The 26302-nt window shown below is 44.3% G+C and overlaps 1 protein-coding gene across 11 annotated transcripts in view; it reads left to right on the forward strand.

Annotated features, from left to right (window-relative positions):
• Positions 1 to 26302, forward strand: part of LOC137369872 (microtubule-associated protein 4-like) — a 546551-nt gene that overhangs the window by 488848 nt on the left and 31401 nt on the right. For 10 of the 11 annotated variants that reach the window (XM_068031524.1, XM_068031523.1, XM_068031527.1 and 7 more), the window contains one exon: positions 13219 to 13311. The exons of the other annotated variant lie outside the window; for it this stretch is intronic. In XM_068031524.1, coding sequence (XP_067887625.1) covers positions 13219 to 13311 — 93 coding nt within the window. The remainder of the gene's footprint in view (positions 1 to 13218; positions 13312 to 26302) is intronic. 11 annotated transcript variants of the gene reach the window in all.

Raw genomic sequence — 26302 nt, forward strand, 5'->3', positions numbered from 1 at the left:
GGGATGGAGTATAAAAGTAGGGAAGTCTTGCTACAACTGTACAGGGCGTTGGTACAGGGTGAGAGCACACCTAGGGTCCTGCATACAATTTTGGTCTCCATACTTCAGGAGGGATAGAGTTGCATGGGAGGTAATAAAGAGAACATTCACTAGGTTGATTCCTGGGATGAAGGGGTTGTCTTAAGAGGAAAGGTTGAGCAGGTTGGACCTATACTATTGCAGTTTAGAAGAATGAGAGGTGATCTTATTGAAACGTATAAGATTCTGAGGGGGCTTAACAGGGTAGATGCTGAGAGGATGCTTCCCCTCGTAGGGGAATCTAGAACTAGGGGGCACAGTTTCAAAATAAGGAGCCTCCCATTTAAGATGGAGATGAGGAGGCATTTCTTCTCTGAGGATCATTAATCTTTGGAATTCTCTACCTCAGAGAGCAGTGGAGGCTGGGTCATTGAATATATTCAAGGCTGTGTTCAACAAATTTTGATCTACAAGGGAGTGTAGAGTTATGGGACGCAGGCGGAAAAGTGGAGTTGAGGCCACAATCAAATCAGCCATGATCTTATTGAGTAGCGGAGCAAGCTCAAGGGGCTGAATCGCCTACTCCTCCTATTTCTTATGAATGGGGCAGTGATTGTTTAAAGGGCAGAGAAAGGGAAGAATTTCTAAAGAGTTTTCAGGACATTTCCTTGATCAGTATATTTACTGCATAACGAGGAAGGAGGCATTGCTGGATCTAGTCCTGGAAAATGTCATGGGTCAAGTGGAGATAGTCACAGTTGGGAATAGCGATCATAGTATCGTAAGGCTTAGATTAGTTATGGAGAAGGACACAGAGCAATCTCGAATAATTTCAACAAATTGTGGGGTGATCTGGCCTGGTAAATTCAAGTCAATGGCAGGCAGAAATGTAATAGAGCAATGTGTAGCCTTTAGAGAGGAGATGGTTCAGGTAAAATCTAGGTACATTTTCACAGGGGGAAAGGGAGGACAACCAAAGCTAAAGCTCCTTGGATAACAAAGGAGTTAGAATAGTATGAAGCAGGAAAAGGGGGCATATGATAGATGTCAGTTTCATATTACAAGGGAGAATCAAGCTGAATCTAAAAAGTACAGAGGATAAGTGAAAAAGGAAATAAGAGGATAGAGACACCATGAGAATAGATTGGCGGCTAATGTAAAAAGGAATCCAAAGATATTTGATAGGCATATTAGTAGTAAAAAGGTTGTCAGAGAGGCAGTGGAACCAGTCAGGTCTCTGAAGGTGGCAGGACAGGTAAATAGAATGGTGAAGAAGGCATATGGAATGCTTTCCTTTATTGGCTGAAGTATGGAATACAAACGCAGGGATGTAATGCTGGAACTGTATAAAACACTGGTTAGGCCACAGCTGGAGTATTGCACACAGTTCTGGTCACCACATTACAGGAAGGACGTAATTGCTCTGGAGAGAGTACAGAGGAGATTTATAAGAATGTTACCAGGGCTTGAACGTTGCAGCTGTGAGGAAAGATTGGATCAGCTAGGGTTATTTTCCTTAGAACAGAGGAGGCTGAGGGCTGACTTAATTGAAGTGTACAAAATTATGAGGGGCCGAGATGAGCAGACTGGAAGGACCTGTTTCCCCTAGTGGAGAGGTCAATTACCAGGGGGCACAGATTTAAGGTGATTAGTAGAAGGATTAGAGGGGACATGAGGAAAGCCTTTTTCACCCAGAGGGTGGTGGGTGTCTGGAATTCACTATCCGGATCGGTGGTGGAGGCAGAAACCTTCAATTCATTTAAAAGGTACCTGGACATGCACCTGAGGTGCTGTAACCTGCAAGGCTACGGACCAGGTACTGGAAGGTGGGATTAGATTGGGCGGCTAACTTTTTGGCCCGCACAGACACGATGGGCTGAATGGCCTCCTTCTGTGCCGTAATTTTTCTATGGTTCTATGGTTTTAAAATGGAGACAAAACCCATGGCTGAGGTACTGCGTACTTTGTATTGGTGTTTAGCAAGGAAGAGGATTTTGCCAAAGTTATGGTAAATGAGGAGGTTGGCTGGATACTGGATGAGATAAAAATAAAGAGGAGGTACTAGAAAGACTGGAAGTACTTAAAGTGAATAAGACAACCACCAATGCGCAGTGGCAGCAGTGTGTACTATATACAAGATGCACTGCAGCAGCTCACCACGCCTCCTTCGACAGCAACTTCCATACCCATGACCTCTTCCCCCTAGAAGGACGAGGGCAGCAGACGCACCACCATCGACAAGTTCCCCTCCAAGCCACATACCATCCAGACTTGGAAATATGTCGCCGTTCCTTCGTTGTCACTGGATCAAAATCCTGGAACTCCCTCCCTAACAGCACTATGGGTGTACCCGCACCAGATGGACTGTAGTGCTTCAAGAAAGCAGCTCACCACCACCTCCTCGAGGGCAATTAGGGATGGGCAGCAAATGCTGGCCTTGCCAGCAATGGCCACATCCCATGAAACAAATAAAATAAAGTCCAGATGGGATGCCTCCTAGATTGCTGAGGAAAATAAGGGTAAAAATTGTGGAGCTGCTGGCCACAATTTTCCAATCCTCCTTAGATACAGAGGTGGTGCTAAATGACTGGAGGATTGCAAATGTTACACTCTTGTTCAAAAAAGGAGGAGGATAAACCTGGCAATTACAGGTCAGTCAGTTTAATGTCGGTGGTGGGGAGCTTTTAGAAATAACAATCCAGGAGAAAATTAACAGCCACTTGGACAAGGAATAATAATGGCAAGCCAACAAGGATTTGTTAGGGGCAAATTGTGTTTGACTAACTTATTTGAGTTTTTTGTTGAGGTAACAGCAGGTGGATGAGGGCAGTGCATTTAATGTGTACCTGGACTTTCAAAAGGCATATTAGGCTTGTTAGCAAAAGTTAAAGCCCATGGGATAAAATGGCTAAGGGATATAAAACAGACAGTTGTGGTGAAAAGCTGTTTTTCTAACTGAAGGGAGGTATGCACAGTGAAGTAGTGCCCCAAGATTCAGTAATAGGACCATTACTGTTTTTGATATACATTAATAACTTGAACTGGGGGGATACAGGAAACAATTGCAAAATTTGCAGATGATATGAAACTTGGAAATGTAGTAAACAGTGAGGAAAATAGTATTAGACTTCAATAGGATATGGTGAAATGGGTGGGAACATGGCAGATGAAATTCTAAGTAGAAAAGTGTGAGGTGATAAATTTCGTAAGGAAGAATCATGAGAGGCAATACAAGCTAAATAGTACAATTTTAAAGGGGTTGTAAGAAGAGCGACACCAGGGTGCTTGCGCACAAATCTTTGAAGATGGCCGGACAAGTTAACAAAGTAGTTAATAAAGCACATGGGATTTTGGGCCTCATAAATAGAGGCATAAAGTACAGAAGCCAGTAAGTTGTGCTAAACCTGCATAAAAATACTAGTTCAGCCCCAGATGGAGTATTGTGTCCAATTTTGGGCATCACACTTTAGAAAGGATGTGAAAGCAGTGGAAAGGGTCTGAAAGAGATTTATTAGCATGCTTCCAGGGCTGAGGGATTACAGTTAATGTAGATAGACTGGAACAGCTAAGGTTGTTTTCCTTGGAGATGTGTATGGTAAGAGGAGATTTGGTAGAGGTACTTAAAATCATGAAGGATTTAGATAGAGTAAATATGGCGGCACAGTGGCGCAGTGGTTAGCACTGCAGCCTCACAGCTCCAGCGACCCGGGTTCAATTCTGGGTACTGCCTGTGTGGAGTTTGCAAGTTCTCCCTGTGTCTGCGTGGGTTTCCTCCGGGTGCTCCGGTTTCCTCCCACATGCCAAAGACTTGCGGGTTGATAGGTAAATTGTCCCTAGTTTAGGTAGGTGGTAGATAAATATAAGGATAGGTGGGGATGTGGTAGGAATATGGAATTAGTGTAGGATTAGTATATAAATGGGTGGTTGATGGTCGGCACAGACTTGGTGGGCCGAAGGGCCTGTTTCAGTGCTGTATCACTAAACTAAACTAAATAAATAGAAACCTTTTCCAATGGCTGAAGAACCAGAGATGACATGAGGAAAAACATTTTTATGCAAGAAGTGGTTAGGATTTGGAATGTACTATCAGATGGGATGGTAGATATGGAATCAGTAGTAACATTTAAGAGAGAATTGGATAAATACATGAAGGAGAAAAAAGTTGCAGGGATATGAGCAAAGGACAAGGGACTGGGACTAGCTGGATTATTCTTTGAAAGAACTCGCACAGACTTGATGGGCCAAATGGCCTCCTCCTGTACTGTATTATTCTATGATTCTTTCCCAAACTCCTCTCTCTAGCCCGAGGGTGCTGCGACATTTGCACATACTAAAGTCAGCTAGCAGACCCGATGTTGAGCAGGGAACCCACATACTTCTAATTGATGAGCTGGCAAGGGAGTATCCATTCTTTATCTAACTGATACCATAAATTGGGGCTGAGAGAACAAAGAGGATTGATGAAATTGATGGATTTTGCTGACAGATTTGTTTATTTGCCAGTAGATGTTTTAAGCCTGCTACAAGAGAAAAGAAAAGAAAATCCTTAGAAAAAAATACTGTTAGGATTCTAATTATGCTGTTTCCCACAAATCCTTTTTTGAATCGGGTAGTTAACGCTTAATATTAGGGTTACAAAGAGTAGGGTGTGTTTTTGTTGCACTGATTCACATAAATTAGAGTTTTAAGGTGACAGATCTGTCTCTCTCCTCTCTCATTCACATGATTTAACATCACCTGTCTGTGTGTGTGTGTGTGTGTGTGTGTGTGTGTGTGTGTGTGTGATGGGAGGAGGGGAAAGAGTAGAACCATCCAGATGGTGCCTTAGCAGCAATGTAATAACCATTTAGAGGCTGTAATAGTGATGGAATCTGCTACTGTTGTAATTTAAACAAGGTTCAGTCCTGTGTGTAAAATTATATACCGCACTGCAGCCTTCTATTTAAATGACTGTGGCAGTTCAGTGAGGCAATAATTAATATTTGTCACGAATGAGCTATTTTTAGGATGGAGGTGGGGAGGAGAAGAAGGGAAGAATATGGAAAATTTGTAGGAAAATATCAATAGTTATGGGAATCGATTTCTGGAAAAGCTAGCATGAACATTAATCTTGGTATAAATTTTCTGTGGTGATGGAGAGGGGGAATTATAAGTAGCTGCATGCTCCTTGTTTGGAGGGTGGGTTGAGGGGACTGGAGGGACGTCAGTCAAGGACCTCTCCCAAACATTATCCAGTTTGGAAGTGTGTGTATGACTAATGGTTGGATAGCTTGCTGAGATTGTCTGGCCTCATGTGATGACTGGGTACTTGGGCATGGCGACAGAGTGACTGACATCCCTGTAACATTGTCCAGCATGAGACAGTCCCTCCAAGAAAATCAGGAAGAATAAAACACCACCTGATTTTTTTTAAAGTTGCATAATTTTCTACATTCCTCGGCTTGTATCTGATTCAGTAAAAGCTTTCACCATTCGGATCATTTCTGGATGCTGGCTCTGGTGTATGCAGTGAACTGGAGCCAGCCTCCATGTACATGCATGGATGCAAACATAGTCTGACCTTTTAAGGGCTGCATAGTTCATGTGCTGGGTATCCTCGTATACTGAGTTATTGTGCCTGTGTTAGAACAAAGAACAAAGATAATTACAGCACAGGAACAGGCCCTTCGGCCCTCCAAGCCTGCGCCGATCCAGATCCTCTATCTAAACATGTCGCCTATTTTCTAAGGTTCTGTATCTCTTTTCTTCCTGCCCATTCATGTATCTGTCTAGATACATCTTAAAAGACGCCATCGTGCCCGCATCTGCCACCTCCGCTGGCAACGCGTTCCAGGCACCCACCACCCTCTGCGTAAAGAACTTTCCACGCATATCCCCCCTAAACTTTTCCCCTTTCACTTTGAACTCGTGTCCTCTAGTAATTGAATCCCCCACTCTGGGAAAAAGCCTCTTGCTATCCACCCTGTCTATACCTCTCATGATTTTGTACACCTCAATCAGGTCCCCCCTCAACCTCCGTCTTTCTAATGAAAATAATCCTAATCTACTCAACCTCTCTTCATAGCTAGCGCCCTCCATACCAGGCAACATCCTGGTGAACCTCCTCTGCACCCTCTCCAAAGCATCCACATCCTTTTGGTAATGTGGCGACCAGAACTGCACGCAGTATTCCAAATGTGGCCGAACCAAAGTCCTATACAACTGTAACATGACCTGCCAACTCTTGTACTCAATACCCCGTCCGATGAAGGAAAGCATGCCGTATGCCTTCTTGACCACTCTATTGACCTGCGTTGCCACCTTCAGGGAACAGTGGACCTGAACACCCAAATCTCTCTGGACATCAATTTTCCCCAGGACTTTTCCATTTACTGTATAGTTCACTCTTGAATTGGATCTTCCAAAATGCATCACCTCGCATTTGCCCTGATTGAACTCCATCTGCCATTTCTCTGCCCAACTCTCCAATCTATCTATATTCTGCTGTATTCTCTGACAGTCCCCTTCACTATCTGCTACTCCACCAATCTTAGTGTCGTCTGCAAACTTGCTAATCAGACCACCTATACTTTCCTCCAAATCATTAATGTATATCACAAACAACAGTGGTCCCAGCACGGATCCCTGTGGAACACCACTGGTCACACGTCTCCATTTTGAGAAACTCCCTTCTACTGCTACTCTCTGTCTCCTGTTGCCCAGCCAGTTCTTTATCCATCTAGCTAGTACACCTTGGACCCCATGCGCCTTAACTTTCTCCATCAGCCTGCCATGTGGAACCTTATCAAACGCCTTACTGAAGTCCATGTATATGACATCGACAGCCCTTCCCTCATCAATCAACTTTGTCACTTCCTCAAAGAATTCTATTAAGTTGGTAAGACATGACCTTCCCTGCACAAAACCATGTTGCCTATCACTGATGAGCCCATTTTCTTCCAAATGGGAATAGATCCTATCCCTCAGTATCTTCTCCAGCAGCTTCCCTACCACTGACGTCAGGCTCACCGGTCTATAATTACCTGGATTATCCCTGCTACCCTTCTTAAACAAGGGGACAACATTAGCAATTCTCCAGTCCTCCGGGACCTCACCCGTGTTTAAGGATGCTGCAAAGATATCTGTTAAAGCCCCAACTATTTCCTCTCTCGCTTCCCTCAGTAACCTGGGATAGATCCCATCCGGACCTGGGGACTTGTCCACCTTAATGCCCTTTAGAATACCCAACACTTCCTCCCTCCTTATGCCGACTTGACCTAGTGTAATCAAACATCTGTTCCTAACCTCAACATCCGTCATGTCCCTCTCCTCGGTGAATACCGATGCAAAGTACTCGTTTAGAATCTCACCCATTTTCTCTGAGTCCAAGCATAACATTCCTCCTTTGTCCTTTAGAGGGCCAATCCTTTCTCTAGTTACCCTCTTTCTCCTTATATATGAATAAAAGGCTTTGGGATTTTCTTTAACCCTGTTTGCTAAAGATATTTCATGACCCCTTTTAGCCCTCTTAATTCCTCGTTTCAGATTGGTCCTACATTCCCGATATTCTTTCAAAGCTTCGTCTTTCATCAGCCGCCTAGACCTTATGTATGCTTCCTTTTTCCTCTTAGCTAGTCTCACAATTTCACCTGTCATCCATGGCTCCCTAATCTTGCCATTTCTATCCCTCATTTTCACAGGAACATGTCTCTCCTGCACGCTAATCAACCTCTTTTTAAAAGCCTCCCACATATCACATGTGGATTTACCTTCAAACAGCTGCTCCCAATCTACATTCCCCAGCTCCTGCCGAATTTTGGTATAGTTGGCCTTCCCCCAATTTAGCACTCTTCCTTTAGGACCACTCTCGTCTTTGTCCATGAGTATTTTAAAGCTTACGGAATTGTGATCACTATTCCCAAAGTAGTCCCCTACTGAAACTTCAACCACCTGGCCGGGCTCATTCCCCAACACCAGGTCCAGTATGGCCCCTTCCCGAGTTGGACTATTTACATACTGCTCTAGAAAACCCTCCTGGATGCTCCTTACAAATTCTGCTCCATCTAGACCTCTAACACTAAATGAATCCCAGTCAATGTTGGGAAAATTAAAATCTCCTATCACCACCACCCTGTTGCTCCTACATCTTTCCATAATCTGTTTACATATTTGTACCTCTATCTCACGCTCGCTGTTGGGAGGCCTGTAGTACAGCCCCAACATTGTTACCGCACCCTTCCTATTTCTGAGTTCTAGGCTCACTGGCATCACTTTCACAGTGATGTGCTGACAAACCTCGCCATGCTGACTAAGCAAACCTGTGAGATTCAAGAACCCATTGCAAGAAAGTCATGGCCACTGGATTTGTAAGTGTGGTAAGTTTAACTTAAACTGTGCTGCCGCTTACCAGGGTCAGTGTGTCAGGAGTCAACAGCACTTCTGTAGACTACGTGTGCCTTCAGTCTACTGTTTGTCTGTGTTCCTAAATCTCTACATCCATGTAGAACTACATACTACAATGGATTTGTTTTCTTTAAACTTTCCTGATACTGTCCTACTTACAACTTTTGCTGCGATTGCGAGAACAAACTGCAATCAGAGCTCTGAAGTGACAGGTCTCGAGAACATAATTCTGAGGGTCAGACAAAAACTGATCCTGTTCCCTTTTCATATATAAAGAGCAAGAGGGTAACCAGGGAAAGGGTTGGCCCACTCAAGGACAGAGTTGGGAATCTATGCGTGGAGCCAGAGGAAATGGGTGAGATGCTAAATGAGTACTTTGCATCAGTATTCACCAAGGAGAAGGACTTGGTGGATGATGAGCCTAGGGCAGGGAGTGCAGATAGTCTCAGTCATCTCATTATCAAAAAGGAGGAGGTGTTGGGTGTCTTGCAAAGCATTAAGGTAGATAAATCCCCAGGGCCTGATGGGATCTACCCTAGAATACTGAGGGAGGCAAGGGAAGAAATTGCTGGGGCCTTGACAGAAATCTTTGCATCCTCATTGGCTACAGGTGAGGTCCCAGAGGACTGGAGAATATCCAATGTTGTGCCTTTGTTTAAGAAGGGTGGTAAGGATAATCCAGGAAATTATAGGCCGGTGAGCCTTACATCAGTGGTAGGGAAAATATTAGAGAGGATTCTTCGGGACAGGATTTACTCCCATTTGGAAAGAAACGAACTTATTAGCGAGAGACAGCATGGTTTTGTGAAGGGGAGGTCGTGTCTTACTAATTTGATTGAGTTTTTTGAGGAAGTGACGAAGATGATTGATGAGGGAAGGGCGGTGGATGTTGTCTATATGGACTTTAGTAAAGCCTTTGACAAGGTCCCGCATGGCAGACTGGTGCAAAAGGTGAAGTCACATGGGATCAGAGGTGAGCTGGCAAGATGGATACACAACTGGCTCGGTCACAGAAGACAGAGGGTAACAGTGGATGGGTGTTTTTCTGAATGGAGGGATGTGACTAGTGGTGTTCCGCAGGGATCAGTGCTGGGACCTTTGCTGTTTGCAGTATATATAAATGATTTGGAGGAAAATGTAGCTGGTCTGATTAGTAAGTTTGCGGATGACACAAAGGTTGGTGGAGTTGCGGATAGTGATGAGGATTGTCAGACGATGCAGCAGGATATAGATCGGTTGGAGAAATGGCAGATGGAGTTTAATCCGGACAAATGTGAGGTAATGCATTTTGGAAGGTCTAATGCAGGTGGGAGGTATACAGTAAATGGCAGAACCCTTAGGAGTATCGACAGTCAGAGAGATCTGGGCGTACAGGTCCACAGGTCACTGAAAGTGGCAACGCAGGTGGATAAGGTAGTCAAGAAGGCATACGGCATGCTTGCCTTCATCGGTCGGGGCATAGAGTATAAAAATTGGCAAGTCATGTTGCAGCTGTACAGAACCTTTGTTAGGCCACACTTAGAATATTGTGTGCAATTCTGGTCGCCACACTACCAGAAGGACGTGGAGGCTTTGGAGAGGGTACAGAGGAGGTTTACCAGGATGTTGCCTGGTCTGGAGGGCATTAGCTATGAGGAGAGGTTGGAAAAACTCGGATTGTTTTCACTGGAACGACGGAGGTGTAGGGGCGACATGATAGAGGTTTACAAAGTTATGAGCGGCATGGACAGAGTGGATAGTCAGGAGCTTTTTCCCAGGGTGGAAGAGTCAGTTACTTGGGGACGTAGGTTTAAGGTGCGAGGGGCAAAGTTTAGAGGGGATGTGCGAGGAAAGCTTTTTACACAGAGGATGGTGAGTGCCTGGAACTTGCTGCCAGGGGAGGTGGTGGAAGCAGATACGATAGCGACGTTTAAGAGACATCTTGACAAATATATGAATAGGAAGGGAATAGAGGGATATGGGCCCCGGAAGTGCAGAAGGTGTTAGTTTTGGTAGGTATCAAGATCGGCGCAGGCTTGGAGGGCCGAATGGCCTGTTCCTGTGCTGTACTGTTCTTTGTTCTTTGTTCAAAGAGCAGTCCCATCATCCACCTTTTTACCATATCTCTCAGTTGCTTCTCTCTCGCTAATTGCTTGTGAGCCTATTGTCCACTTTAGTATCCTTTTCCAGTAACTTATCCCGCAACTCAGTGTCAGCTGGAGCTCAGTGAGAACCACTCTCACCTCTGAGTCAAAAGGTTGTGAGTTCAAGCCCCACCCGGAGACTTAAAGCACAAAATTCTAGGCTGATACTCCAGTGCAGCACTGAGGGGTTGTTGCCCTGTCAGGTGCTGTCCTTCAGGTGAGATGATAAACCGAGGCCTGAGTGCTGTCTCAGGTGGACGTAAAAGATTCCATGGCACTATTTTGAAGAAAAGCAGGGAAGTTTTGCCCAGTGACCTGCCCAATATTTATCCCTCAATCAACATGACTAGAAACAGTTATCTTGTCATGAACACGTTGCTGTTTGTGGGAGCTTGCTGTTTGCAAATTGACAGCGCATTTCCTACATTATAAAAGTTACGTTACACTTCATTGGCTGTAAAGCGCTTTGGGACATTGTGATCTTGTGAAAGGTGCTATATAAGCGCAAGTCTTTCTTCAACTCTTATCCACAGATGAAATATTTCCAGCTGACTTTCCCTTGTGACCAGTATTATCCTAATTTTTTAACCTGTTAACTGGTACTTCTGGAAGCTTCTTGTTCAGATGATTCAATTTGTGTGAATTCTGTAAATGAGTCTCCTGCCTCATTCAGAAGAATCTGGAGTTGATCGATAGTGGGTCAGTCATTGTCCTGAAAGAAAGCTGTTTGAGTCTTTAACTCTTCCAGTTTCTTGGTCTAACAAAAAATCAGATTTGAAATTTAGTCTGGGTTCTGATCAGAAGCAGCTGCGCCCAACAGATCCTAACGTGCAACAGGGCAAACTGAAACCAAACACTACTCCAAATTCTATATGCAACCTTTGTCTGTGCAACTGTAGATCAGCACCAACATAAACAATAATAATAAACAAAAAAGGTAGATGCTGGAAAAACACAGCTGCTTGGCCCACTGTTTGTTGTCAGAGCATTTGTATGATGCTCTATCACATCCATCAGCAATGCCCTGTTGCATTTAAGAATTAATTATTGTGAAAATAGGAATTATTAGATGGACAAAGATCAAGATCCACCTAGTTTAGGAACATAGAAACATTGGTCTGCTCCTGCTGTTATGTTCCTTTCAGCCCATCGAACCTGTTCTGCCATTCGGTTGGATCATGGCTGATCATCTACCTCAACACCACTTTCTCGTGCTATCCCCATATACCTTGATGTCATTAGTATCCAGATATCCATCGATTTCTGTCCTGAACATGCTCAGTGATTGAGCTTCCGCAGCCCTCTGGGATAGAGAATTCCAAAGATTTACCACCCTCTGTGTGAAGAAATTCCTCCTCATCTCAGTCTTAAATGGCCTATGCCTTATTCTGAGAGTATGTCCCCTGGTTCTTGACTCACCAGTCAGAGGAAACATCTCATCTACATCCACCCTGTCACGCTTTGTAAGAATTTTGTAAGTTTCAATGAGATCACCTCTCCTTCGAAACTCTAGAGAGTGTAGGCCCAGTTTTCTCAATCTCTCCTCATAAAACAATCCAACCATACCATCTACCCAGTCGTTGTATAATACAGTGATTAATGGAGTTGTTGCTGATCATAGCAATCAATCTCTATCAATTTAATCTCCAGCAGACCCAGAAATTGAGAGGGGAAAATCCCAGTGATGGAAATGTTTGGGAACCATAGGTTCCAAGTCACATGTTCCTCCCCAACTTGCTACACTTACCATCTGTCATCTCTCAAATTATTCCTACTGTCTCCCAAAAAGATAGTGACCATTGTTATGTAGGCAAACTTCAAACAGCAGTGAGATAAATGATCAGTTAATCTGTTTTTAAGGATATTGCTTGAGGGAAGAATATTGGCCATGAGACTGGGAGAGCTTCTTGCTCCTCTTCAAATTCTCCTCTTCATGTCATCTTTAAGATCCATCAGAATGATGGCATCTCAAATAATGCAGCACTCTTCTGAAGAAGAACAGGTTCAAGTACAAAGTTACTTGACATTTCTGTTTCTCTTTCCACCACCTCCTTTCTCTTTCTCCCTCTCTTCCTGCATCCTCAATTTAGGACCTTGAATAGGGTTACTTTTTTGCCAAATTCAGGCAGGAGTGGGCACATGACTTGAGTTCTGATGTTTGCTTTGCTGCTAACAAAAAAAATGGAAGACATGTAATGCTTGGAGACACAGCAGATTATGAGGAGGGAAAATAATAAATTAAAATTTTTCACATTCAGGTTACATTTTAGAAGTGTTTCAGATTATTGGTCTGAAACTAGCTGAGGAGCAGAGGATCCTGAACCTCAACATAGTCAGAGAGGGGTAATCATAAACCTGGACAAAACTTGAATAATTGAATGAAACCTGCCTTTAAACTGTCCTATTCAATTCATTTTTTATCTTTGTTCATCTTGCATTGAAGGTTCAATTTTTGCCCAAATCTGATTATCTTCCTTGTTCTTGTCATAAACAGCATGGTGTTTTATAACTTGGACCGCAGTTGATATAATTGTAATATCTTCTTAACTGAACTGATTGTTTTCTCCACATAAATTTGTCTTGAGTTTTAATCTTTAACTTTCTTGTAAATCATCACACATACAGTAGAGGAGCCTCAACAACACCTTTTGAATCCTATATTGATCTAGAATTGATTTGTTCCGATGTGTCATAGGTCCAGATTGTGAACAAAAAAATTGACTACAGTCATGTGCAGTCAAAGTGTGGCTCGAAGGATAACATTAAGCATGTTCCTGGTGGTGGCAATGTGAGTATTGGCTATTGGGCTTTCTACACTAACCTTCTTCCATTTCATTGCTGTCACTAGGCTTATTTAGTCTATTAGTATCACTATAATGTAGGAAAATGTTGCATTTACAAGAAGTGTATCAGATGAGTTAATTCATCACCTACCACTGCAAACACCACTAGTGATCGATCTGTGACCTCCAGTGCCTCACCTTAATATTGTACAACTCCCAAGTACTGCCTACAGGCATAGCACCAGTTTGAAAGGGCACAATCTACAATTGGAAGTTTTTCCACTGTTCCAGTGGACATGGAAGAAAATCTCATGCATTGGGTGGGTGTCCAGACTCAGCCTGTTAGGCACATGCAGTCCTTGAGTCCTCCGAATCCAGCTCACAAGATCTTGTATTTCTTACTCGCTGATTTGCTCTATTTGAATTTTATGGGCCTGGAGGCCTGGAAACTGTCCTTAGTGCGGGTGGATAAATCCTAAATCAGATATGTTAGTATCAGCAGCTCTGTGGATGCATGGGACTAAGTGTTTAGCTCTTTCAAAGAGTCAGCACAGGGATGGTGAGCCGAATGATCTCCTTCTGTGCTGTAAAATTCCATTAAATATATACAAATTAATGGGAGCATAGGTTTAAATTTGAGGTGGCCTCTGAGGATGTGTGGTATACACCCAAGTATTCCACAAATACAAAGGCTTGGACATTCCTGCTTTATTGACGTCCTAGTGGCAGCACTGTATTTCCATGCCTGGCCTGCTGTATGTTATGGTGTGAATGCATTAACAGGGTGTGTGCAAGGGTTACTAACCTGTTAAATCTTACAGCTGTCTTTTAACATGTCCACTGCTAAAGAAGTCATTTGCTGTTCTTCCACTACTTTGGACTTGGTTCAAACAGTTCTTCAGCCAGTAAAGCAGCTTGGAAAGAAGAAGGGAGTAGATGACAAAGTCTCTGATTCGATGCCTCGTCTGAGTTGAGCTAGCTGATCATGATTAGGTTCACAGCATTGGGGACGCTACTGTTCACTGCAGTGCTGTCCCTAAGCACTGTCTGCTCGACTCCTGCTGGGAACTTGTGGGGGTAGGATCAGCCTCAACTGAGATGCCCCCATTCCAGACGATGACACTGTTGAAATTCACACAGGAGGATGATAAGACGTTGAGAGGCATCTGGTGGCTGTGGGAACCAACTCCAGTAATTGTCGACGTCTTCAGGAGACGAGAAACATCCAAGGAGGAAAGAGGAATGACTAAATTTGATAGAAATGCTACTTTTACCATGTGTACGATGGTGTGGTGGTTTCGGTAGATGACGAGCAACCCAAAGGTCATGAGTTCAAATCCCACCATGGCAAGTATGAAATAGAATTAAATAAATCTAGTTATTTGTGAGCTATCAATGCCCTTCAAGGAAGGGGACCCGCCATCCTTATCCAGTTTGGCCTACACATTATCCTGAACACGCTCAGAAATTCATTCCGTTGCAAGCACTGTAGCAGTTTACATAAGAAGACCCACTGCTAATTTCTGAACCCAACTATGGATGGGCAATAAAAGCAACCTTGCCAGCATCACTCCCTTCCCAAGAACAATTGTTTAAAAAACTAAACAGAGGGCTCAGCTGTGGTTTTCAGTCACGTGACCAGAAAGCCCTACCTTGTGTAGCCAGGAATTCATCCCTGCAGTGTGCATTTCTCCAGAGAGTGGGGGGTGGTCATGGTAAGGACGTGTGATTTGGCATGGTGCAATATTCCACCAATTTCTACACACATTTGTTGCCCAAGTATCATACTTATGCATACAAAGGCCCAGAGGCAGTGAGTGATTACTGAATGGTAACAAATCACATATCCAAGTTCTGGCAGGTCAGCAAGTCTTGTCTGAAATCCCTGTAATAGAGTTGTTATGGCACGGATGGAGGCCATTCAGCCCTTCGAGTCCATGCTAGCTGTTATTGAATTTATTTCTTTCTAGATATTGTGATATTGCATCACTTTCTGTGATGACATACATATTAACATAAACATATATTGAAACGATTATATTTAACATGCTAACAAAGGCACAAACACAACATCCCCCTTAAATGACGACCCCATATAGTATAAAACATTACTATGTATATGAATAAGCAACCCTTATGAGATATAAGAAATGTGACAACTGTAACACTATTTACATAAATCATTGACGAGAACATTTGGAACACTCCTCTACCAAGTGTTGTTTACATTTGGAACCGTACTGGTTATCTGCTGACTCGACCAGACCTTCTGACAACGATATGTGGGTGTGTTCTCGAACTGTTCATCCTCTCCTCCTGAAGTTTGTGTTTGGGAGGATTGCCCTCAGTTATCGGTGCATTGCTTGTCTTTTCATCTGCAAAATGTACACGGGTACCCGTAGGCGATGCTGGTTAGTCGCCTTGTGCATAGCTAGCAGAGAGTCCCCTGAGATGAGATTGATTCCTTCGCAGTACTGCACCATTTGGTGTTGTCACCTCATACAAATGTGGGTCTTTGCACACCTTGGACACCTCTGCTGGGATCCATGTCTGTTCTTGTGGGTGTAGGACCCTCACCTTCTGGCCACTGTATAGTGGCGGTAATTCTGCACCCACATGCACATCATCTGCATCTTTCATCTTATTTCTGACGTAACTGGTCTGTGATCAAGGACAACTTGGCGAGATGATAGCTTGCTAGTGCGGTTCTCACTGGTCGATCAAACAGAATCTCAGTGGGTGATGGCAATCCGGAGTCTAATGGCGTTGCAGGAAGATGCAGTAACGCAACTTGTATATCTTGCCTGGTTTCCGTATACCTTCTAATCAGCGATTTGACTGCCCTGACCATACGTTCAGCCACTCCATTCGAACGAGGATATCTGGGTGATGATGTGACATGGTTGATGGACCATCGTTCAGACACATCCTGGAATGGTTTCCCGCGTATTGTGGACCGTTATCGGATATCACTTCTATCGGGGCACCAAAAAGACTAAAGATAACACTAACAGTGTTGGCCGCTGCTGTACTTAATGTGTCTCAAAGTTTCTGCACAATAGGAAATTTGGAGTTATAGTCAGTTGCTAGCAGATAGTGTTAGAACATAGAACAGTACAGCACAGTACAGGCTCTTCGGCCCACGATGTTGTGCCGAACCTTTAACCTACTCTAAGATCAAACTAACTACCTACCCTTTATTCTACTATCATCCATGTACCTATCCAAGAGTAGCTTAAATGCCCCTAATGTATCTGCTTCTACTACCACCGCTGGCAGTGCATTCCACGCACCCACCACTCTCTGTGTAAAGAACCTACCTCTGACATCTCCCTGAAACCTTCCTCCAATCACCTTAAAATGATGCCCCCTGGTGATAGCCCTTTCCACCCTGGGAAAAAGTCTCTGGCTATCCACTCTATCTATGCCTCTCATCATCTTGTACCCCTCTATCAAGTCACCTCTCATCCTTCTTCGCTCCAATGAGAAAAGCCCTAGCTCCCTCCCTCTGCCCGCAGAGCACAAATCTGTTGATATCTTGATCCATGGTGATGATAGTACATCATGCGGTTGGTGAAGCTCTTTCTGTTGAATAGCCTGGTGTTCCTGACATGCATCACAAGATCTCACCAACTTGCGAGCATGTTGTCTTGTCCTTTCTATTCCCACATGTCCTTGATGGAGCTGTCCTAGTATGTCAGACTGAAGTCTCGCTGGGATAAGTACTTGGCATCCTTTGAATAGTACTCCATTGGATATACCGATTTCATCTCTGTGTGGCCAATACATTCTCAGATCTGTAGGGATCTCCTGAATTGTCTCGGGCCAACTCTCTACATTGATTTCCACAGAGCTCGGAGTATGGGGTCTTGAGAAGTCTCCCTCTGGAGTTCCTCTCTCTCGTTTTAACTGAAGCACATGAAATCCACATTATAGACATCTTCCAAGGTTGTACAGACTTTGTCCACCTGGAAGTCGAATGGCATGCCTCGCGCATTCCCAGGCTTGGGAAGTCTACTTAGAATGTCCAATAGGATCATCTGACATCCGGGTTTGTATCTGACATCACAGTTGCAGCCCTGATTCTTGATGAGTAACCTCTGGAGTCGAGGCAGTGCACTCGTGAGCGGTTTTCTCCAGATCATCTCCAGTGGCTTATGATCTGTCGTGTCCATGAACACTTTTCCTAATAAGTATGTGTGGAACCTACTGATCCTGAAGACAAAAGCGAGAGTTTCTCGTTCAATATTGGAGTAATTTGCTTGTGTTGGCAACAGACGTTTTGAACAAAATGTGACGGGCTTGCCATCTTGCAGACATGCACCAAGACCTTTCTGCAATGCTTCCATTTTTAATGTTGTTGCCTTCCAAAGGTTGAAGACATGACTCAGCTGACGGTGCTTGTTTCAATGCACTGAACGCATGTTGGTGATCATCCTGCCATAGGAATAATGTGTTTTACTTCAGCAATTCTCTTAGTGGAGATGCCTTCTCCGAGAAGCTCAGTATGTATGCAGCAAGGAAGTTGAATAGACCTAGACAGCTTTGGAGGTTGTCCTTGTCCTGTGGTGTTGGCGTTGACTGAATGTCTTCAATCTTCCCAGAATCCGGGCGGATACCTGAGCTTGAGTAAATGGTGCCGAAAAAATTTATGTGATCTGCCTTAATGAAGCACTATTTGCTGTTGAAAACCAACCTTCACATCTAGCGGTCTCCATTAATAATTGTAGGTTTCTATGGTGCTCTTCTTCCGTTCTTCCGACTATGGCAATGTCATCTGCAATGCACACACAGCCTGGGACTTGTCCCATTATCTGGTCCATATGCTGTTGAAATATCCTGGATGATCAACAACCCAAATGGTAAACAGAGGAAACAGTACCTGCCAAAAGGAATTCTGAACGTTGTTAGTTCTTGCAACTCTCTTGACAAGTATGTGGAACAATATCCATTTTTTTGCGTCTAATTTGGAAAAGTGTTTCACTCCCGCAAATAGAGTCATAGAGTCATTTATGGCACAGAAGAAGTTCATTCAGCCCATCGTTGGGTTTAACTCTTCTGACATTGGTATCTCAGGAGGACATCTCTAAGGCTTTGTTTAGCCTCCTAGGGTCTAAACATAGTCGAATTGAGCCATCCTTCTTGATTGCGGTAGTGTTGGAACTGCACCAATCCATGTGCTGTTGCACTCATCAAATGATGCCTTGTTTTTCCATTCCATCCACTTCCATCTTCAATTTTTCTCGAATGTGCACGCTGCATTTTCGTGATGGGTCGATTGACAGCATTGCACCTCCTTTAAGGTGTAACACTGCTTCTCCATGGAAATTCCTAACCATGGCAAACCGGTCCAGGTACAACCTCTGGAGGTCTTGTACCGATCCAGTGGTTGTGCATCTGTTTTGACTGCTGTGGTCTTCTGACTGGGTTAGCTCATGGATGGTGACCATGTTAAATTCATTGCACGCTGGCAGCCCAGCTACTGCTGGTCCTGACACATGCACTATGTAGAATATCTGAGTAGACCATGTTGACTCTTTGTACTTGCATTCCAGGTATAGGGAACCTAGGCACTTTATTGTTGAGCCATTGTATGCCACAAGCTTCATGCTTGTGGGTTGGACCACAGACTTCCATGCCTCGTGGTACGTGTCCTTGAGAATGCGGAAAGGTAGAGTGTTGCCACTTGCACCAGTGTCAGTCTTCGTTCTCAGTCGATGAAGTCCAGTCTTATTGGGGCAAACAATCTGGAGTGTTGCAAAAGCTTCCATTTTGTTGACGGAATGGACCTGTTCCGCTAGCTGTTCACCTGTAGTGTCTTCGCCAGGCATCTACACGATTGGTGGGAGAGCCCGCAGTTACTGCATGCCTTGTTCTGCCTGGGTGCCTCAGATATGATACTGACAGGCTTTTCGGACCCTAAGGCTTGCAGACACTGTCTCCCTGCGATAATTGCCTTGTATCTGCATCTGTGCTGTGGTATGCTGGCCACGCCATGTCTAATCGGCTTTTCCAAGGGGTCTTTCTAGAACGCCTCAATAGGAGTGGCGGTGATAACTATCTCCATAATTCATTCAGAGAGTTCAGTATCAGAGAAGTTGTATTCTTTGGCTTTCTCTCTGCATCGGTTAACAAAATTGTCCAAGATCTCATTGGATTTCTGCCTAGACTGCATGAGTTCCAGGCAGGTACTCTGAAATTAACTTTAATCTTAAGTTGACATTCTAATGTTGCCCATAGTTTTGATGTATCCATCTGCTCAGAATCAGATAAACCAGAGGTATTGATTCTGCGCAGACCTTAGTTTCTTATGTCGATACTAATTTTTACAGTTTGCTTCTCTGCATCCACAATTTTGTGGTCTAGGAAGCATAGTTCAATCCTTTGCTTTAACAGTTTGAACTCGCCTGGGACATCAGATGCTTTCCAGTCAATCTCTGGAAATCTGGCTGCCATTGCCTAAGCCTTTTACTCTTTTCTCCCCTGAGGACCAAACCTTGCTTTAAAAGTTGCAGCAAGTTGCGATGTCTGCAGAGCTGAACAGGAGCCACACTCTGAGCTGTGTTACAGTGCAGGCTTGTGAGCTTGTAGGCAGGAGAGGCCCTGGCGTCAATGTCAGCTAATGGCACGCAGGAATCCGTGCCAAAACACAATGCTGCACTGATCTCTGCGGCTGAAATTAATGTTAATTTTTGTCTTGTCAGTTCGGGGCAAAACCAGGAATGCACCCAAATAGCCTTCAATCTCTACTTACACGTTGCTCTTCCGATATGAGAGCTATGATCCGGTCGCAGTGCTTCAGGACTTCTGACTTGACTCGCCATTTTCAGTTGTTGATCAATGCTGTCGACTCACTAATGCTGCCACCATATTGTATTTATCTCTTTCTAGATTAATGCAAACAAGCTGAAGGACAGGCATAAAGTTTGAATGCAGAGCTTTTATGGAGACTTGTTGCTTCAGCTTACACGAGCTAACTGCAAGAGAACTGAATCATGTGATATTGCTTTACTTCCTGTGATGACATACAGAGTAGTATCAACATACTAACAAATACACTACCACAACAGCTGTCTGTCAAGCAATTCAGTCAGTCCCATTCCACCACTCTATCCCCATAGCTCTGTAAGTTTATTTCCATCAAGTGCCCATTCAATTTCCTTTTGAAATCATTGCTCGCCTCCGCTTCCACCACCCTCTTAGGCAGCGAGTACCAGGTTCTTCCTCACATACCCCCTGCATCTCTTGCCCAAAACCTTAAATCTGTGTTCCCTAGTTCTTGTACCATCAGCTAATGGAACAAAGGAGCAGGAGTATGCCATTCAGCCATCGAGTCTGTCCCGCCATTCAATATGACCATGGCTGATTATCCACTTCAATGCCTTTTTCGCACACAATCCCCATATCCCCTTATGTCATTTGCACTTAGAAATCTGTCAATCTCTGCTTTGAACATACTCAATGACTGAGCTTCCACAGCCCTCTGGGGTAGAGAATTCCAAAGATTCACAACCCTCTGAGTAAACAAAATTCTCCTCATCTCTGTCCTAAGTGGCCTCCGCCTTATTTTGAAATTGTGTCCCCTGGTTCTAGATTCCCCAACCAGGGGAAACATCTTAGCTGCATCTATTCTGTCTATCCCTTTAAGTATTTTGTAGGTTTCAATGAGATCACCTGTTATTCTTCGAAACTCTGGAGAATACAAGTCCAGTTTCCCCAATCTCTCTTCTTAGGTCAGTCCCGCCATCCCGGGAACAAGTCTGGTGAATCTTCATTGCACTCCCTCTATGGCAATAATATCCTTCCTTAGGTAAGGGGACCAAAACTGTTCCCAGTACTCCAGGTGCGGTCTAACCAAGGTTCTGTACAATTGAAGCAAGACTTCAGTACTCCTGTACTCAAATCCTTGCGATAAAGGCTAACATATCATTAGCCTTCCTAATTGCTTGCTGCACCTGCATGTTAGCTTTCAGTGACTTATTGACAAGGACACCCAGGTCCCTTTGTACATCTATACTTTCTAATCTCTTACCATTTAAGGAATACTCTGCACATCTATTCCTCCTACCAAAGCGGATAACCTCGCATTTTTCCACATTATATTCCATCTGCCAGATTCTTGCCCACTCACTAAGTCTGTCCAAATCCCCTTGAAGCTGCTTTGCATCTTCCTCACAACACACATTCCCACCTAGTTTTGTGTCATCCGCGAACTTGGAAATACTGTATTTGGTACCCACATCCAAATCATTGATATGTATTGTGAACAGCTGGGGATCAAGCACTGATCCCTGCGGTACCCCACTAGTCACAGCCTGCCAATGTGAGAATGACCTGTTTATTCCTACTCTCTGCTTTCTGCCTGTTAACCAATCCTTAATCCATGCCAGTGTATTACCTCCTATCCCGTGTGCTAACCAATCTCCAGTGGGGAACTTTATCAAAAGCCTTCTGAAAATCCAAGTATACCATGTCCACCAACTCCCCTTTATCAGTTCTGTTAGTAACATCCTCAAAAATCTCCCAATAGGTTCGTCAAACATGATTTCCCATTCATAAATCCATGTCGACTATGCCCAATCAGATCATTATTATCCAAGTGTCCATTTATCACATAGTGGCGCAGTGGTTAGCACCGCAGCCTCACAGCTCCAGCGACCCGGGTTCAATTCTGGGTATTGCCTGTGTGGAGTTTGCAAGTTCTCCCTATGTCTGCGTGGGTTTTCTCCGGGTGCTCCGGTTTCCTCCCACAAGCCAAAAGACTTGCAGGTTGGTAGGTAAATTGGCCATTATAAATTGCCACTAGTATAGGTAGATGGTAGGGAAATATAGGGACAGGTGGGGATGTGGTAGGAATATGGGATTAGTGTAGGATTAGTATAAATGGGTGGTTGATGGTCGGCACAGACGGTGGGCCGAAGGGCCTGTTTCAGTGCTGTATCTCTAAACTAAACTTTGGAATAGATTCTAGCATTTTCCCAATGACTGATGTAAGGCTAACAGATCTGTAATTCCCTGTTTTCTCTCTCTCCCTCTCCTTTCTTAAATAGTGGGGTGACATTTGCGACCTTCCAATCTGCAGGAACCGCTCACTTTCAAACATAATGTAAAATTCTATCTCATTATGGTCACTCATCCCTAAAGGTTCTTTATAACAAAATTATTAATTAGCCCTTTCTCATTACATAATACTAGATCTAAAATAGCCTGTTCTCTAGTTGGTTCCTCAACATACTGCTCTAGAAAACCATCCCTAACACACTCCAGAAACTCGTCCTCCACAGCATTAGTATTAGGGAGAGGGACCTAGGTGTCCTTGTGCATGAATCGCAGAAGGTTGGTCTGCAGGTACAGCAAGTAATTAGGAAGGCAAATGGAATTTTGTCCTTCATTGCTAAAGGGATTGAGTTTAAAAGCAGAGAGGTTATGTTGCAGCTGTATAAGGTACTGGTGAGGCCGCACCTGGAGTACTGTGTGCAGTTTTGGTCTCCTCACTTGAGAAAGGATATACTGGCACTGGAGAGGGTGCAGAGGAGGTTCACTAGGTTGATTCCGGAGTTGAGGGGGTTGGCTTATGAGGAGAGACTGAGTAGATTGGGATTATATTCATTGGAGTTCAGAAGAATGAGGGGGGATCTTATAGAAACATATAAAATCATGAAGGGAATAGATAAGATACAAGTAGAGAGGATGTTTCCACTGGCAGGTGAAGCTAGGACAAGAGGGCATAGCCTCAAGATTAGAGGGAGCAGATTTAGGACTGAATTAAGAAGGAACTTCTTCACCCAGAGGGTTGTTAATCTATGGAATTCCTTTCCCAGTGAAGTAGTTGACGCTTCTTCAGTAAACGTCTTTAAAGCTAAGGTAGATATCTTTTTGAACAATAAAGGAATTAAGGGATACGGTGGGAGTGCGGGTAAGTGGATCTGAGTCCACGAAAAGATCAGCCATGATCTTATTGAATGGCGGAGCAGGCTCGAGGGGCTGGACGGCCTACTCCTGCTCCTAGTTCTTATGATCTTATGATCTTACCCAGTTTATATGCAGATTGAAAATCACCCATGATTACTGTATTACCCATGCCACATGCCTCTCTAATCTCCTGATTAATACCATGCCCCACACTAGCACCACTGTTTGGTGGCCTATAAACAACCCCTACCAATGTTTGTTGCCCCTTGCTGTTTCTTAGCTCCATCCAAACAGATTCTACATTTTGTTGTTCTGATCTAAGATCCTCCCTTACTAATGTACTGATCCCATCCCTTATTATCAGCAGAACACCACCTCCCTATCCTTTTTGCCTGTCCTTCCTAAATGTCGAATATCCTTGAATATTCAGTTCCCAGTCTTGGTCACCCTGTAGCCATGTTTCCGTTATGGCAATTAGATCATACCCATTTACCTCTATTTGGGCCTTTAAATCATCTGCCTTGTTGCGAATGCTGCGTGCATTCAGGTAGAGTGCTCTTAACCTTGTCTTCTTGACATTATTCTACATTCTAAGCCTAGTTGATGCTCGCCTTTGTTTCGCCTGCCTTCTAATGTCACTTGCTACTTTTCTACCTTTGTTACCAGCTTTACTTCCTTCCAATTTGAGCTACCCTTCAGGTTCCCATCCCCCTGACAAGCTAGTTCAAACCCTCCCCAACAGCACTAGCAAATCTCCCTGCGAGGATATTAGTTCCAGTCCTGTTAAGGTGTAGCCCGTCCATCTTGTACAGGTCCTACCTGCCCCAGCACTGATCCCAATGCCTCAGAAATCTGATGCCCTCCCTCCTACACCAATTCTCCAGCCACATGTTCAGTCGATCAGTTCTTCTATTCTTATGCTCACTAGCACCTGGCACTGGGTGTAATCCTAAAATTACTGCTTTGGAGGTCCTGCTTTTTAATTTCCTTCCTAACTCCCTAAAATCTTCTTTCAGGACCTCATCCCTCTTCCTGCCTTTGTCATTGGTACCAATGTGGACCACGACCTCTAGCTGTTCACCCTCCCCCAGAAGGATGTCCTGCAGCCGCTCTGTGACATCCTTGACCCTGGCACCAGGGAGGCAACACACTATCCTGGAGTCACATTTACTTTCACATAGACGCCTGTCTGATCCCCTGACTATTGAATCCCCTATCACTGTTGCTCTTCCACTCTTCTTCCTCCCCTCCTGTACAGCTGAGCCATCCATGGTGCCACGGACTTTGCTCTGGCTGCACTCCCCCGAGGAACCATCACTCTCACCAGAATCCAAAATGGAAAAGCGTTTAGCAAGCAAGATAGACTCAGGGGACACCTGCACTGCCTGCCTGGTTCCTTAAACTGCCTGGCGGTCACCTGTTCCCTCTCTGCCTACATGCTCCTAACCTGCAATGTGACCACCTCCCTAAATGTGCTATCCACGTAGTCCTCTGCCTCGCGGATGCACAACAGTGACTCCAGCCACCGCTCCAGTTCCAAAACCCAGAGCTCAAGCTTCTGCAGCCGTTGACATTTCCTGCAGATGTGTTCGTCTAGGACACATGGTATGTCCATGACTTCCCACATACCACAGGATGTACATTCCACTTGGCTCGGCTGACCCGCCATACCGTAACTTTAAAAACTTTTTATTACAATGAGAAGTAAATTAACTTACCAGTTACTCACCAATCAGCTTCTTCCCCTGTACCAAAGAGAGAGGCAGCTACTGGAAGCTTTAAAAAGGTAAAAGAAAGAAAGAAGCCCTTTTTTCTTCACGCACCAAACTCCCACTTTACACTCTGTGCACCCAAATTTATTGCCTCCTTAATTTATGTTCCCCTGCTTACTGAACTCCCTGAATTACCAAACCCCCTTCTTAATACTCTGTGCCCTCCAGCAGCACTCATTGCAGACAAGCAGCACTGAGAGTCCCCTGAATTTATACTCTGAAAACAATGCTGTGTCAGCTCTGCTAGAGCTCTGCTACAGCTCAGAAACCAGTTTAGGCTAACCACCTAATTAACTAGCTACAGCTATTCTCAGAGTATTAGTATACCCTGGTTTAAAACTGCAAGAAACCTAACTTACCTCTGAACTGAAAGAGGAATTTCAATTAATTGCTAGATTTAAACAAAACAAAAACTAGTCTTTTTTTTTATTCATTCATGGGATGAGGCGACGCTGGCCAGGCCAGCATTTATTGCCCATCCCTAATTGCCCTTGAGAAAGTGGTGATGAGCTGCCTTCTTGAACCGCTGCAGTCCATTTGGGGTAGGTATACCCACAGTGCTGTTAGCAAGGGAGTTCCAGGATTTTGACCCAGCGACAGTGAAGGAACGACAATATAATTCCAAGTCAGGATGGTGTGTGACTTGGAGGGGAACTTGCAGGTGGTGGTGTTCCCATGTATTTGCTGCCCTTGTCCTTCTAGTTGGTAGAGGTTGCAGGTTTGGAAGGTGCTGGCTAAGGAGCCTTGGTGCATTGCTGCAGTGCATCTTGTAGATAGTACACACTGCTGCCACTGTGCGTCGGTGGTGGAGGGAGTGAATGTTTGTAGATGGTGTGTCAATCAAGCGGGCTGTTTTGTCCTGGATTGTGTCGAGCTTCTTGAGTGTTGTTGGAGCTGCACCCATCCAGGCAAGTGGAGAGTATTCCATCACACTCCTGACTTGTGCCTTGTAGATGGTGGACAGGCTTTGGGGAGTCAGGAGGTGAGTTACTCGCCTCAGGATTCCTAGCCTTGGACCTGCTCTTGTAGCCACGGTATTTATATGGCTACTCCAGTTCAGTTTCTGGTCAATGGTAGCCCCTAGGATGTTGATAGTGGGGGATTCAGCGATTGTAATGCTGTTGAATGTCAAGGGGAGATGGTCATTGCCTGGCACTTGTGTGGCACAAATGTTACTTGCCACTTATCAGCCCAAGCCTGGATATTGTCCAGGACTTGCTGCATTCTTGAGCGATTAACCCTTAAAATTCACTCACTTACCAAACTCCCTTCTTCACTGTCAGTGTAATGGGAACAAGGTTGCTTTGTCTAC

Source organism: Heterodontus francisci, chromosome 5, assembly GCF_036365525.1.
Source record: "Heterodontus francisci isolate sHetFra1 chromosome 5, sHetFra1.hap1, whole genome shotgun sequence".
Lineage (NCBI taxonomy): Eukaryota > Metazoa > Chordata > Chondrichthyes > Heterodontiformes > Heterodontidae > Heterodontus > Heterodontus francisci.